The sequence below is a fragment of the Laccaria bicolor genome, genomic scaffold (genome assembly GCF_000143565.1).
Source record: "Laccaria bicolor S238N-H82 LACBIscaffold_22 genomic scaffold, whole genome shotgun sequence".
Taxonomy (NCBI): domain Eukaryota; kingdom Fungi; phylum Basidiomycota; class Agaricomycetes; order Agaricales; family Hydnangiaceae; genus Laccaria; species Laccaria bicolor.
In genome coordinates this window covers 489,466-504,710 of record NW_001889893.1, presented here as the reverse complement: position 1 = coordinate 504,710, position 15,245 = coordinate 489,466, and the positions used below count along the sequence as shown (strand labels likewise).

Genomic DNA, 15,245 nt, shown 5'->3' with positions numbered 1-15,245 from the left:
ACCCATCGGAGGCCATATGGTCAAAACTTGTGTCGGGCAGCCTCGCTCACTTATCACTCCGCCGTTGTTCACTCCACCCGAAATGTGGTACTCCACGCGGTCAATCAAAAATATCATCCAGGTCACTCTGGTTGCAGAACGGAATTTAAGAGGAGTTAACCAACAACTCCCGTCGAAGAAGTCCTGTCAAATCAACTAGATCAAAGCCGCATTCTAGCAGTCAGAACAGCAGTGAACCAGATCTCACGCTTATTTGCTTTTGTGTTCTGTTTTAGCGCGCTCGAAGCTTTCAAGACCCACCTTCCCCCAATGTCATCAGTTCGCCAATGTCACCCCAGTGGGCGTATTAATGTACCCTAGCCTCAACGACGACATGTTCCATCATCTCACAAAGATTTCATTCAGCCCGAGGCAATCCCTCTGAGCTCCGAGCGTTCACAACGATGTATGGAGTCTATGGACAGAAGGAAGGCAGGGAATCTGGGTATGGTCAGTCATTTGGGTTGACGTCTTGACGGCTGTGGCGGTGCTTGCATTGTGAAGGTGCAACCTGGCCCAACTACATACCTAGCCTTAGCCGATGATAGCGTTATAAAACGGATCTAATCAAAGAAACACGATGTGGTCAACTGTGGAAAATGAGCTCATGCACAATGAAGACTCTGAATATTGCTGAGCTGACGACGTTCTGAGGACTTAAAGTATGATCCTTGAAATATCGCAATCATAACTACATATATACCACCTGCTCATTATGACTGATATCTCGACAAGAATTGCGTCCTGCTACCTGTTGGCGCACGGCGCATGTTGAGACCCACGTTGTCGCCAGACATTCAATCTGTCGTCTATAAAATTCTAGTTGACTCTTGCCAGTGTAGAGCGTGGTGCAGTGGAGAGATATTTGCTGTCTGTGAGAAGACACTTGGAATATCGCCAGCATCGGGTGGCTGGGAGCTCGCTGTGTTTTTCTGGTGGCTAATCTTAGGTTTACATAACAACGGCGGCGCCGAGAAGCAAGATTGTTGCCACAAGAGTGAGGATGACTAGTCCTTTGGTGCGTAGATTGTTCTTTGTTCTTTTGAAGCTGGCTGAACCGTTTGGCACCAGTGTTGGGTCGCCCAGTCCAAGCCAAGTCTCTATGCAACATCATTGAGATGCAACAAAGAGGCTGGCCACACCAGTTAGAATCGACGGAGATAGTGAAGATTCTATAAATATGTTGAACATTAGATTAGTTAGGCGATGAGTGCTGGTAAGGGTACAAGCAACAAAAGTGTGGGTGGCAGCAGTAGCTGGAATTACAGCAGATCCAAGAGATAGAGTGAAGTACATCCAGGTTCCAAGGAATGATTATAGCAAGGGAAAGCATACAACAAGCAGAAGGAGCGGTCGTGGATCCAACGAAGGAGCCAAAAGTAAGAAAAAGCAAATGTAGTCCATGCGGCCAATAACCAAGTGTTATCGCTATAGGCGTGTAACGGCCTTGGAGTCGAGGGGCATGCCTGCGTCGTCAATATTTGAGTCATTGGTGCCGATGACTCAAAGCTGTGCAGCTTACCAGAGGGGTCAATACCATTGCGAGCCAGGATGCGATTATGGCGAATCAGCCTCGCTTGGTCAAAACTGAAAAAGGAAGAAGTCAGAAGTGTAACGGTATGGATAAGATGGCAATACTAACTTGACCCGCTCGCGGCGCATGATCTCCAAAACCTCTTGTGTCCCTTGGTCATCCAGACCCGACCTGGAGTCTCCACCGCGAATGTTGGCCTCAATATCAAAGGTATTTGACGAGATGCCGGCACTCAATTGTTCTGAGAACGTCGAGAGTGGCGTATAGTTGCTCAACCTGGGAAACAAGGACCGTACGCCTTCTGGCACATGGGGAATGATCAAGTCGCGGTATCGATATGTCACTGCGGAAGTATGTCAGATTAAACAAGGAAATGAGCGCTGTTTGAACCTACGCATGACCAGCAAGGAAATAAAGGCTACCAAGGAGAAGAAGAACAACATGATAGCTAGATTTATACAAGAATGCTGTGGGTGCAATCTGGGTGTTGTAGGGGGGCGGGCCGACGTTAGTTGTCACTGTCACATGTGATGTGTAACGTTGAAAGGGTTTGCACAGCTGCAACAGTCATTTATGGTCAAGAAAATGTTGCTATAGATCTGATACTCGTAAAATCTTTTGAAAAACCACCACTATCAGCCTGTATTTTCGCGATGAACCTCTTCGACGATCTGCAGGTAACGATCTCAACGCGCTTAGATATCTTCGATACTCACATCTATTCGGCGCTCACTCTAGAGCAAATTCTGCCCACCCTTGGACACATCCCTCCTAGCGGCCTTGTTGGCTGAAGTAGATTTGGATTCTGATGGCAATGCCGTCTCATCAACGGATATGGACACTCTGCGTGCCACGCTCAGCGAACTCGCTGCTCAGGCAGACGAATCTCAGCTCTCAGAGTTCTCAGATCTCCAACTAACATCGCCCACCGATGATTCTACCAGCACACCGGAATTCTATTATGGAATGACGCCCACCACAAGTTCATTGGGCTCAGATTCATCAAGCTCATCTCAGGCTTCATTTAATTCTCCTATCGGATTTCTACAGGCCGCCCTGCCACATATTTCTACGGAGACCCTCAAAAATGCCCTTTCAAATGCGGAGAAGGATAACGTGGAGGTGGACATGTGGGACGTAGTGGCAAGCATCCTTACTGCGGAATCGATCCGCGAACTCGAGGAAAGAGGCTGGGACGGGTTAAATGAAGATGAAGATTTTTGTCACTTTTTATGTGACGACGAGATTACATGGGAGACGGTCGAGACGAAAAAGAAGAAACATAAATCTCACGAGCATCAAACTCCGAAAAGGAGAACGGTCCGCCCAACAAAAGTGACGCTGGTAGATATCCGCCAGCGTCAACACGTTCACCAACCATCGAAGACGATTGGTGCACCTCCCCCGGATCCTTGGACTCGCCTTTCATCTCTCTCCACACATTTGGCGACGCTGCTCCGCCCGCATCCTGCGTCACTGTTTCTGTCCTACTTCCACTCTCCCGACTATCCAACTCCTTACGTTGCGCTGTGTTCCGCACTAGAATCCTTATCCCAAGACCAGCAAACTTCTGATGAACGCACAACAATGCTCTTCAACTTTCTAGACATTCTTCTCCCTCAATACGATAATCTCGAAGTGGAACAACGTTCCAACCTCATATCAGACATCGAACTTGCCGTTAAAGTAACGGAAGGTAGAGAAGATGACGCCTTAGATCTCATTAATCTTTTGCGTGAACTAGATTCGGACTCATCAGGTCATCTAGAAATGGGAGTTTACCATTTCTCGTCTAAACCTTCTCCTGCTCCTTCTGGCACAATAAAACGGCTTCCATCAGCGCCACCGCCCATCCCACCCCCTCCGCATAATAAAAGAAAGCTCAAGCCACCATCATCTCATAAACCCAGCCCATACCAATGGCAGTTAGTACCGGAGCGCAAACCTGTTGACCGAGGTCCACACCCATTAGCACACCACATCCCAGCATATGCACGTGACGTGAACGGGGTAAAAGTCAAGAATAAAGCTGGAGGTAATCTTGGATCGGAAGATTATCGGAGAAAGGTAGGCGAAAGGATGAGGAAACGGGATGAGCTATTGCGTGAAGCTGCAAAGATGTGGCAGAAGGGGAACAAGAAGACTCGAGGTGGGGAGGTGGCGTTTTATTTTGCGGAGAGGGTGAGTGCGTTTGCTGTGTTTGGTAGCGAGGCTGATTTTGGGGGTTGGAGGCGAGAGAGTTCCAGGAGATGGCGAGGCAGGAGGCGTTGAACGCCGCGAGAGTTCTGGTTGAGTCTAGGAGGTACCTAGCTCGTTTTTTCTGTTATTTTCCGCTTTGACTGACGTGTTTCGTTGATAGGCTCGCCTCTCGAGGTCAGGATACAGTCGATTTGCATGGAACTACGGTTTCAGAGGCTGTCGTCATTGTCAAAGAGACCTTGCGTACCCAAGCTGCTTCTCAGAGTAAGATCATCGACTTCTAATCTCATCAACAAGTTTACCCAGCCATTCCTTTCAGATAAGCCCCTGAAGATCATTACCGGACGTGGGTCACATTCAGTAAACCAAGTGAGCGTCCTGAAGCCAGCTGTTCGGAAAGCCCTAGTCGAGGACGGATGGAATGTGGCATCCTGGGATGGGGGGCTTGTGGTCCGAGGAAAACACGGGGCTGCAAGCTAGCTATCTGTGCACGCGTCTGGCCTTTGTCCCCTCTTTGCGTTTCTGGCAGCGCTGGCCGTCTCCTCCTTCTGGCTCCGTGACCCCTTTGACATTGCCTTTTCCACCCTCCGATCGATCCCTGCGCCAGATACGACGCTCAAATTTTAGGGAACTCCCTGATTAGGATCGTTCCAACGTCATACCTCTACGTTACCCAAGTTCTTGTTCGAATCCCCGCTGGACCACACTCGCAACCCAAGGCGGCTCGTTCCGTCCTGCTCGCCTTTCTGCCCCGGTCGCACTCCAGCTCCACGATCGTCTATCCACCGGATTTTTTAATCGTGACTCCGCTCTTTCTCCCCTTCCTCCTTCTGCCACTTCCAGTGGGTCTGAGCTATCCTATCTGGTCACTACCCAGACAAAAAAAGTTATCAAAGACCTGAAAAGGTTGTTTGACTTTGGTCTGTCACGACCTACCCATTCCGTGTCTTGTTCTCAAACCCTCTATCTTCAAAACTTTTATCTATCTCGGCCTCTATCTTTATTATGTCTTGTTCTGATTTGTCGAACGTTCCTCGTTGTTGGATATACCTGGCTTTCATGTACGTCGTGATCATGATCATGTTCTGCCTCGCGTTACTCTTCCTTGTGTATTACCACACAAGCACCTTGTATCGTACACTGCTATGAGTATTGTAGCACTAGATTTTTTGTACTATTCCTTATTTCGAACTCAGTGAAGTCAAGTTTAAGTTGGCTCGTGCCTTGGGGCGCCAGTGGCTGTGAAACTGACAGTAACAATTTTCAAGCTTCAAGCGCTCAAAACCATGAAAATTTTGGTCATCTGTCTTCCTAGATAGCGCTATTCCACTCTCTAAGGCAACTTGGACAGAACTTGGATCCAGGCAACAACTGATCTCTTTGGCAACTCTTTGGTTCTGTTATTTTTGCGGGCTTCTACACGCACCTCTTCTGCTCCGTGAGTCGGACCGTGACGTTTGTATGTCAGTCGACTCCTCAATGCCAAGGTGAGATTCTTGCTTTGTTTTATCAGTTTAACGAGCTGGGAAAGTGTTTCAGGATTCAGTGTTCGGTTTAAAAATGAACGTCAGTGAAGCGAGGCTATGGGAACAAAGCCTGCTCGAATTATGCGTCCGGACAACGCATATTTCCGGGTTACTGTTACTCTTTTGATCAGCCCGCAAAATACACAAGGTGTCAATGGGTCTGGCGTCTGCTAAGTATGTGACCAATCACTTAACTTTCACTGGTTCCTGTCTGTTGAGTTGGCGTTCCGGATGCAGATCGTCCACTCTGGTTTTTAACGGTCCGTTGAGGGCGATGAGGGTTATCAGATACGAAGCGTTACAGTTTACTAGCCATCCCAGTAATATCGCGGCCCGTGGCGCCGGGGGCGACGGAGACTTAGGCGATACGATTCCGGTATGGACTCATTGACATGCAACGATGGCGGCGAACCTAACCCGCTTTGAAGATAAATAAAATATATGATGTCCACCCGACGAAAGCCAGGAAAGGTGAAAACTCTCCATTGAACGCATGCGCTACAGTTCGTCGGATGTTTTCCAGTCCTGGAGTCGTCCACTGGCAACTCAGCGAACTCACGGAGCCCGAGAGCTTGACCTTGAATGTATCTTCACCGGATCAACGCCAGGTCTGCCCGCGCTTGATTCTTCAGATCATCATGTGGCCAACCCTGAAGCTACTTAGCAGTTAGGTTCCGTTCAACCATCTTTCATTGAGTTCAGTCATGATGGCAATCTTGACCAGATTCTGGGCTCTTGATATCGATCACAGAATATTTGGATCTCGCTGTACTTTATCTAACCCCTCATAGGACTTCACACGAATGAAGGTCATGGATAATGAATTCTTTTGTCTCCTTTTCGCCACTTGACCCCACAATCTGTCAGAAACCTGAACGCACAAAATGAATACGTGTGTGCATTCCGGCGAGAGGTTCCGAATGCCATTTAGGACGGAGTCTTGACTGTTCACCATTCCTCGACGATGAAGTCACCGAGAAGTCTTCAACCCCATGATGCCATCACCCATCGGAGCATCCCTGAACGGTGGACGAACTCGGAGGTTAAGTATACGCAGTTCTTAGAGGCCAATTGGCGAATGGTTTAGCAGATGGAACATCCAGCCAATGAACTGTCGGTGAGTCAAATTTAACAGATTTCTTTGGTGCAGGTCGTAACTAATCTTGACTCGAAGGGATTGGCAAGGTTCGATATCTTCCCTGCCTGTTCTGTCAAGGCGATGTTGAACTAACTCGAATTTGACCAATGACGAAAGGAAGCATCACTGGTGGCGCGGAACTTCGTTATGGTTTCCTTGTCTTCTTTGTTTCAAAGCTAACAAAGGAAAGCGCTGGAAAGCGTCCAATTGTTCAAGCGACGTATCTCCGTAGGGCTCTGGGAACTTTAGAAGATGACCGGGCCCCGTTCCCCACAGTGTGCACCACATCCGTTGCTCCTCAATCCTTGTCCTTTTGAATCGCGGAAACGGTTTACCTCTTTTCGCGGTTCATCAATCGAGGATGCCCTGTAATCTGTGGCTACTTTCTGCAGTCCTTCTGCGTTATTCCCTGTACATCAAGGCAACAGAGCGCTCTAATTCACTGGCATCAAGGCAAAGCCCGGACAAACCCTGAAAGACGTTCGGTTGAAAGCGATTTACTGCTATTGAGCTCAGCGCAAATCTTTTCTTAATTCAATCTGTTTCGACGGTCTTGCACTGTCGCTATATATAGATCTTGTCGGCCCGGATTCCGCCTCATTCAAGCGTGAGTGCCATATCTATGTATGTTCAGAGGCGTTATTGTCATAGAGGCATCTGAACTCGACTTTCGTTGCTTCTACGCAGTCGTATAATTTCAAATTGAACATGGGTGTAATAACCTCGGCACTTGATGAAAGAAAAAAAAACTATAAAATTCTCCGCTTTAATCTCGACAATGATAGTAAAAACTTTTCTATGAAACATCGGCCTCAAAGCTCCTCGCCTCGTCCCACGAACTTTTCTACCATCGTCAGGTACCGGATCGCTCCGACTTGCAAGAATACGGCGTCGGTCTGATTGACCTGAGCGCTTAGCGCGCGCGCACGCGAGCTATGTATGTCCAGGATGTTTAACCGCTGACTCGTCTCGGAGTCTGACGACCCTTCAAGTTTGCCCTGCGTTCAAATTTACTGAAAGGCAGTACTTACTTGACTCAAACTTGACATCAGTCAGCATTATTGAGTCAACTATATTGAATCTGGGCGTCTAAAAAATGTGCTCACTTCAGAAAGCCTACGTGAAAAATTAAACTATTCACTACTACATCAAATCGACTCTTTCCTAGAGGCTAGTCATCATCAGCACCATGACGGCGAAAGCACTACAACACAGAGACGGAGCCGAGGGACAAAAAAGCGGACCATTTATCGGACTGTTTTGGGTGGGAAGAATGTTGTTGCAAAAAAAAAAAAAAAAAAAAAAAAATTTCTGTCTTCAATCAATGTCCGCGAAGCATCCGAGTCGCAACTCGTCGTCGAGCGAGCGCCTGGACGCCAGAATCTGATATGTACTTACGTCCAAATGCAATCCACATGTTACCCAAAGAATTTATTTAACCAAGGTTTGCAAAGTTTCGATCATCCTAAAGTCGGGAAGTTGAAAGTAAAGCTTACTGACAGCCTCTCCCCATTCGTACCAACTGCACACGCACAGTTCGCACATCCGTCAAAAACGGGGTGACTGTCATAGATGCCAGAGATGTAGGTAAGTAACAAAGACGAAACTTTTTATTCTTGGTATTGAAGTTTTGAGAGCCCCCTTCGGTACTAATGATCATCTCCCGACGATGGTCTTCGCTCCGCTCGGGGGTCCAGTTGGAGCAAGCCGGACGAGAAAATTCTCCAGAGGGGAACCTTCAACCGGTCTCGAGTTCAATTCCGAATGGTTACAAGATTTATGATAAATGGGATTAGGATGTAGTGACCACTGTTCCACATGACTAGATACGGACACGAACCTTTTGCTGCAGTCAATCATATTCCGTTTTACGGACAAGAACAACTGGCACATTGTTGAAAATTTCATATCAAGTAAAGGATACATGTCCGAGTCCCCAATCCATTGCAAACTATAAAATACATGTGGACATCGAAAACACAGAAACTTGAAGGCAGGACCAACAGGCGGTATCCGATAGAAGCGAAAACAAAAGCAGCTTCATGGTAGCAATAACGAGACAGGACTAAGAAAACAAAAAGCCAGAGAACGAGAAACAAGCAAAGAGCAACACGACAGCGACCGCCAGAGATGTATTGCTGAAAACAGCATCGAGCAACGAAAGTCCACAACGTGACAAAAGAGATTCTTAGCGTTGACCTAAGAGCGATCTGGTGGCAGAGACATTTGAGAAGTTTCGGAAAGTTTTGCCAGAAAACCAGAGATAGCAAGGTGGCGAGCTTGACGTCGACAACGAACCCTAGAAAACGAAAAGAGCTCAGCAACAAAAAGGACTAAAGTGCAGGATATAATAAGATCCAAAAACCACAACATCTCTCACCGAAAAAAGTGCCCTGCCAAACCATATTTATCAGCAGAACTTCAAGACACGATTCAAAGAAAACAACAAACGCCTCGTTCCTTCATCAGATATTCAAAGGATCAGTGCCCACATGCTCCATATCACCATCATCAAGTTCATCCAGCATGTCCTCAAAAACAACAGCCCTCATCCTCCCCTTCCCCCTCCCCCTCTTCCCAGCTCTCGCAGCGCCCAGCTTCCCACGCCCAAACGACATCATCGCCTTCTTCCCCACTCCCACCTTCACCGTCTTCTTCCGAGTGACAACAGGAGAAGGAGGATCCCAAGCAACGGCCCACATCCCCTCACCAGTCCGGCACGAAAGAAAGTCTATAGGGTCGGGGGAGGACGAGCCGGGCGGAGAGAACGAGTCGTCTGCATATCCCATGTCCCCTTCCATTTCCACATCTGGAGTTTCGGTGAGCCTAGGCTCTTCTGCGATTGATGAATTTCCGTCGTTTTCTGGAATGGATAAGTTCCCTTGACGCTCTTCTTCGTTCTCATTTTCAGGATTTTCTGCAGAAATGATGGGCAGGTCAGGACCAGCTAAAATCGACCCACTCCTCACCCTCAAACGCGGTGCGAGGATGGTCCCACTCCGCGTCCTACTGGGAGCTGCGGAAGACCCTACCCTACCAGAAACAGCAGCAGCAGGCGCAACAATAGTCCCACTCCTCGTTCTACTCGTGGTGGGAGCAACAGAAGGCCTAGGACCAAGAACAGTCCCACTCCTCGTCCTCGCTGGTGGTGCACCAGAATCAAGAATACTCCCACTCCGCTGCGTCCTATTGAAGGAACGAATAGTTCCGCTTCTAGACCTGTTGAACTGTGGCAGTGCAGGCGTGGGATTAGGTTCGTCGGTTGAAGCATTCACGATGGTCTTATCCTGTTCTTGTGGGGAAATGGTGGTGGTGGTAGGTTCGATATCTGCAAATGTCGAATGAGACTTTGTTCGCCAAGAGACGATGACGAAAAACGTACCATCCGACTCCAAGTCTAAATCAAGGCTGTCGAATAAGGACTCCAATTTCTCTTTATCTTCTCTTCCTGCACGGTCTGAACCGGATTTCTCCAATTCCGAGTCGGGTGACGACGCATCATATGTCTTGCTACCTCCAGAAACGAAGGCGGGCCCTAGGAGGTTCTCTTTTGCCTCTCGAGCATGAAGGTAAACCGTGGGCGGCGAAATAATGCTATCAGTTACCCATGAGTAATCCCTCGTTGTCGTCTCGGGTTGAGGGAGAGAGTGAGCTTTCATCGTCGTTGCATCCGAGAGTGGCTGCGATTTTTTGGGAATACGAATAGGTACGGACGTTGATGAGAGTCTGGGGTTCGTTTTCGCGTTGACCGTTTCTTCCACTACATCGACATTTGTATCCGTGTTCACGGCAAGTGAAGGACAGACTTGGTCAGCATGGCCGTCAATCTTCCCAGCACCTAAATCGTCAGGAAGGGAAAGCATTCTTTTGAGTTTATGAGCAGGTGTCGATACACCCCACACATCCGTTCCAAAAAGATCGTTACAGGGTGCATCCCACGACCATCCAGAACTCCTCCTCCTCCGTTTTCCAAGGCCTACCTCCGGCTCGGCGCGAGTGTCATTCGTTTCCTCTTCCTCTTCGGAATCGTCCCCAAAAGCGCCGCCGTACAAGCTCAGTTGCGACGGAGGTCTATTGAAATCAACGATTCCCAGAGCGGAATAGGGTTTGAAGGAATCATCGAACGTGGATGGTTGTTGATGGGAAGCAACGGAGGGTCGACGGTGTTTGTTGTTTAAAGTCAAATTGGCGTTCTCGTCTCGAGATTTGCGAGTAGGAAACGGGGAGAAGGAGAAACCGGGTTGGTTGGGGGATGTATGCGTGCTTTGGGAGTAGTTTCGTCCTCTTCCTCGAGGGTATGGGATAGGGCTTGGGAGAGGAAGTGCAGAAGATTGGAGTTGCTGCTGAAGCTGGTGTTGTTTGGATACGGGGCTGGGAAGATTTGGATTGTAATGGGTGTCTGAGAGGGTACGTTTCTTTTTTGTAGATTCAGGAAGCGGAGGAGGGCCCATGTTTTTGGAAATGAGGGCCGGATCAAAGTCGGACGGTGATTGAGGCCGGGACGTGAATGGACTTGCTAGTGTTCGTGATTGCTTGGATTTTTTAGAAGAGGAGTGGTAGAGGGTCGTTGAAGAGGATATATGCGAGGATACAGTGTTCATGGTCTTTCGAAATCGTGATTTGCGACTATACGTTGAGGGCCTTGTCCTCGAAGCACTTCGGGAACGTGATCGAGATCCTGAGCTTGCGCTTCCCGGGGTGGTAGTTATCGGTTCCAGGTATTCACGCTCGTGTTCTTTGACATTCATATTTTCTTTAAGGTTTCTAGAGCTGGTGCGGTTGTTCCGAGCGAATTGAGAGTCGGGTAGATATGACTTTGCAAGAGGAATGGGGGAGAACTCCTGTTCTGGGACTGGCCTGGATGATTGGAGCTTGAATACCTGGGATTCGGTAAGTAGGGTTGGGTGGGGTGTTTGGAATGCCGCGTCTACGTCGGTGGGGCTCTGTGGGCGAAGATGAGCGGATATATGCGCGGAGCTTCAGTGAAAAATGTACCTTTGGCGTTGGCAAGGCTTTCTTTAACTTTTTGTATGGATCTGTGGTCAGCGCTGATTTGAGCGTCGACGAACGAGCGCGCTTGCGCATTGTGCTCGGCTCGTCGACGTCGTCTGTGCTCGACGTCCTGGCCCTGTTCTTGCGGGAGTTACAGTAGGTGACAAGCGCCATAGTGACGTCAGTATGTTAGTAATTTTGGTTGTTTTTGACGCGTTTTAGACCAAGCAAGTGCAAATTCAAGAACCACGTCGGCAGCCACCATCGCTGACACTAATATTTAACGGAGACCATGGTCGTCATCCGCAAACAGCCAGTGGCACCAGCACCGCCGGTATCAAGGACGTCTTCATCCCAACCTATACCCTCGAAAAGACCAACAACAAAGCAAACAAACGGCGTCAATGTCAGTTGTTCCATTCCACCTTTCATCTCACTAAATCCAACTCTCTTCGTAGCCTAAACCGAAGAAAGACATGTCAAAGCGACCATTGTCACCGTCATCGCGAAAAGCAGTAATAAAGGTATTGTGGCATCTCTCTCCTAAACCCCTAACTAACCCACTCAGAAACCTCCACATCGCTCGCTGATCGACAGGCTCTTTCTCTTTCTCCTCGCTTTCTTCGCCATCTACGCAGCGACAGTATGCCGCACCCATTCTCCCATAACCCCTGAGACAACACTAATCTGCCGCTCTCTATCAACCTACCGTACCGCCATCCTCGAACCATACGTTCTCCCCCCCTTAAAAGCCATCATCACCCATCCATCAGTCCAGCAATCCTACCAATCCCGCGTTCAGCCGTATCTCCACGCTGCCCAGCCCTACTTCTCCTCCGCCGTTAAAGCCGAGGCGCGTGTACGACCATATCTCGTTCGCGTGTACACTTTGTCACGAAGCGCAATTGAGAGAACGTGGAATGGCATCCTGAAACCGTATTACACAAAGGCGGTATTGCCCCGATATAGGCTCTACGTCCTTCCACACATCAAGAAAGTTATCCAACCAGCCGAGGCGTGGTATCGTGCCGTTGTTCACCCTTATCTCTCAAAGATACAAGGTTCATATGAGACAACGAAAGATGCCGTTCAGGAGCTGTACTTGACCTCCATCCAGCCTTATGCAGGAAAAGCATGCTCTACCACTCGCGCAGCCCTTTGCACCACATACAAGAAAGCACGTCCACATCTACTCACGGCGTACACGTATACTAGGAAAACAGGCTGCAGCGTATGGAAGAAATCCCGCCCTGTTCTATGTGCCACCTGGAAACAGGCTACACTTTACCTGAAATACGGCATGCATGAATTCGGCAACGCAAGGCGAACTTACGTGGATCCACACCTAAGGAGGATTTGGGAAAAGGTATCTCCCGAGTCTCAGGTCGTCCCTCCTACGACAGACGAAAGAATCACAAAGATAGAAGAGTACCCAGACACTATCGAGGCGGAAACAGCCGAATCTCTCGTCAAACCAACGCACTCCACCCCGTCTTCTATCTCATCGCCAGCACCCACGTTATCATCAGCACAAACCACCACAAAGTCAGCGTCCCAAGCAGCACCTGAGGAAACACCTTTGGACGAGGTCGCAAACGCACCTGTCCACGCTACACCCATCCCAGAAGCAGAAGCTGCCGTAAGCATCGCACAAGCTAGCGCTGGCAGCCCAGAACCCACTGGGCCTGCTGCAGAGCTTGAGAACGAGGTTACTCAAAGCGTGCTTGCGAGTGTTGCCAAGGATGAGATAACCGCCACTACCACTGAAGTCATAAGAGCACCCTTAGTTGAAGAGGCCTCGCCAGCAGAAGCAGAGGAAACACCTGTTGTTGCTCCGCCCATACCAGAAGACGAACCTGTGACATCCTCTCACGCACCAGAGAAAACAGCGAAGAACCACGACGACCTCCTCTCCGCGTCCTCTATAATCCACGCATCCGCACACGGCGTCCTACCCACCGTCGCTGCATTCGAGACCAAAAATGCAGCAGAAGAGGAGATTGACGATTTTTTAAGAGAGATTGGGATTCATGATGACAAAGAACGGGAGGAACCTATATCCGCACCGCAAGAACAAGAAGAGCCTGAACAACCTCACCAACCCACACCGGAAGACATCGCATCCCAAGTAGCCGCCAAACGCGCCTCCATCACCACTCGCCATGCGAAATGGCAGAACGAGCTCGATTTATTGGTATCGAATAAAGAGAACGATTTACGTACGGTTATCACACTCATCCGGAACGCCGCTGTCCTCGAACTACACTCCCTAAGCGGGGAAACGAAGCACGGGAAAAAAGGTATCTTAGGTGGAGTCCAGAACGAGGGTGAGCGGCTGGTGAAAGGCGTCGAGGCGTATTTACGTGGCGCCGAAAGCCGGAGTGGGGGGTGGATTTTGGTAGGGGAGGATGAAGGGAAGGACAAAGAGAGGAAGGGTGAGAAACAGTTGATTGCGCAGGGGGAGATGGTCAAGTTTAGTCAGGTTTTGGAGAGGGTTGAGGGACGGTTTGAGGAGGCTGTTAGGGGTGTACAGGGGGAAGTGCGTGAGTGGTATGTTAGTGTTAGGGATAAGGAGGTTAGGGAGGTGTGTTTTTCTTCTTTTCTTCTTTCCTTTCTGCCCTTTTTTTTGATGATTTTTCTCTTTTTCGAAAGGTCGTGGAAGCAGCAGCAGAAGTGAAATCGCTCGCTGATAAAGCACAGGCTGATATCGGACTGGACTATGCATGGCTTGACGACGTGACGTATGATGATTGGCAGAGATATCATGATCTTATGAGGAGTACGTTCCCTTTCTTTCCTTTCCTCTTGTACCTCATCCAACCAACTAACCACCTATCTCTGTCCATCCAGCATCCGACAAATTCGAACAAACAGCCCACCAAATCCAGAACAACACCCACCCAACAACACCTACACCCGACCCGCTCCTCCCCGTGCTGGACAAACTGCAAGAAGAGCTAGGGGACGTCGTGTTAGGCTTTCATGTCGCCCTGGGCGGACCAAAGGCCCGCGCTAGGGAGGTGTTTTCGGTATATAGGGATGATGATGATAAGAAGAAGGATGAAAGTGGGTTCTTTAGCGTTAAGCATGGGGAGAAGGAGGGGGAGGGGAGGAGGGTGGATGATATGAGGGGGGTTTTGAAGGAACAAGAGGAGGTGCGGATTTTGCCTATTGAGCCTTCACCACCACCGCCAGCAGACAAGGAAGAGGTGGTGGTAGATGTGGCTGATGTGCTTGTAGGGAAGAGCAAGGAGCAGGTTGAAAGGGATTTGAAGGATGTTCCGTTGGTTCAGGTACATGAGGAGTTATGAGCGTTGTACTGCATTTGTTCTCATTGGTCGTTATTTAAATAATGCACTTTCATTAGCTTACTCGAGTTCCTTTTCATGTAGTAGTCTACCATTCATGTTTCTTTCTCCTTTGGGTTCCCTACTGATATGTAGGAGGTACTATTTTGGGTTTTGGAGAAATCAATTTCGACTCAATCCAGCTGAGATCCATATCTCACATGTCCTCCTGAGATCATTACAAGTGGAGTGGGATTCTGGGGTCAGTGATATGAAATCTCCCTTCAGTTGTCGAGTTGTGAGGCTACAATGACCTCACTCAGGGCAAATATCTCTATCTGAGCTTGACGCAACGTACTTTAGATTCAGACAGGGCAAACTTGATAAGCAATAGAGGCTGGAGGGTCGACTAGGGTCGCGTGCAGAGGTTCAAAAACTTTTTATTCCCTCGAAATAATAGACGCTATCAACGCATCGCCAAAGTCTTCCTGTAGCAGGTCCTGGACGCCGCTTTCCTGGTCGACGGTCCA

General features: G+C 48.9%; 4 protein-coding genes across 4 annotated transcripts; 2 read left to right on the top strand and 2 right to left on the bottom strand.

Annotated features, from left to right (window-relative positions):
- Positions 1–1,184: 1,184 nt before the first annotated feature.
- LACBIDRAFT_191137 (uncharacterized protein) lies at positions 1,185–1,990 on the bottom strand. The gene is made up of 4 exons (XM_001883644.1): positions 1,968–1,990; positions 1,682–1,916; positions 1,562–1,626; positions 1,185–1,505 (listed from the first exon to the last, which is right to left on the bottom strand). The coding sequence occupies exons 1-4, from the start codon at positions 1,969–1,971 to the stop codon at positions 1,468–1,470; spliced, it is 342 nt and encodes a 113-aa protein (XP_001883679.1). The 5' UTR covers positions 1,972–1,990; the 3' UTR covers positions 1,185–1,467.
- Positions 1,991–2,407: 417 nt separating this feature from the next.
- Positions 2,408–4,252, top strand: LACBIDRAFT_302879 (uncharacterized protein; the record flags this gene model as incomplete). Its single annotated transcript, XM_001883763.1, has 4 exons — positions 2,408–3,754; positions 3,805–3,875; positions 3,933–4,036; positions 4,092–4,252. The coding sequence occupies 4 exons, from the start codon at positions 2,408–2,410 to the stop codon at positions 4,250–4,252; spliced, it is 1,683 nt and encodes a 560-aa protein (XP_001883798.1).
- Positions 4,253–8,901: 4,649 nt separating this feature from the next.
- On the bottom strand, positions 8,902–11,602 carry LACBIDRAFT_302878 (uncharacterized protein; the record flags this gene model as incomplete). The annotated part of the gene is made up of 3 exons (XM_001883643.1): positions 8,902–9,764; positions 9,819–11,379; positions 11,432–11,602. The coding sequence occupies 3 exons, from the start codon at positions 11,600–11,602 to the stop codon at positions 8,902–8,904; spliced, it is 2,595 nt and encodes an 864-aa protein (XP_001883678.1).
- Positions 11,603–11,720: 118 nt separating this feature from the next.
- On the top strand, positions 11,721–14,739 carry LACBIDRAFT_302877 (uncharacterized protein; the record flags this gene model as incomplete). The annotated part of the gene is made up of 5 exons (XM_001883762.1): positions 11,721–11,834; positions 11,887–11,952; positions 11,997–14,012; positions 14,081–14,207; positions 14,279–14,739. 5 exons carry the CDS (start codon positions 11,721–11,723, stop codon positions 14,737–14,739), a joined length of 2,784 nt encoding a protein of 927 aa, XP_001883797.1.
- Positions 14,740–15,245: the final 506 nt, after the last annotated feature.

Coding starts and splice junctions, on each gene's coding strand:
- LACBIDRAFT_191137 (XM_001883644.1), bottom strand. Junction 1,627..1,681: donor ATGCGCCGCGAGCGGGTCAA/GTTAGTATTGCC, acceptor TTCCTTTTTCAG/TTTTGACCAAGCGAGGCTGA. Junction 1,506..1,561: donor CAATGGTATTGACCCCTCTG/GTAAGCTGCACA, acceptor TTGACGACGCAG/GCATGCCCCTCGACTCCAAG.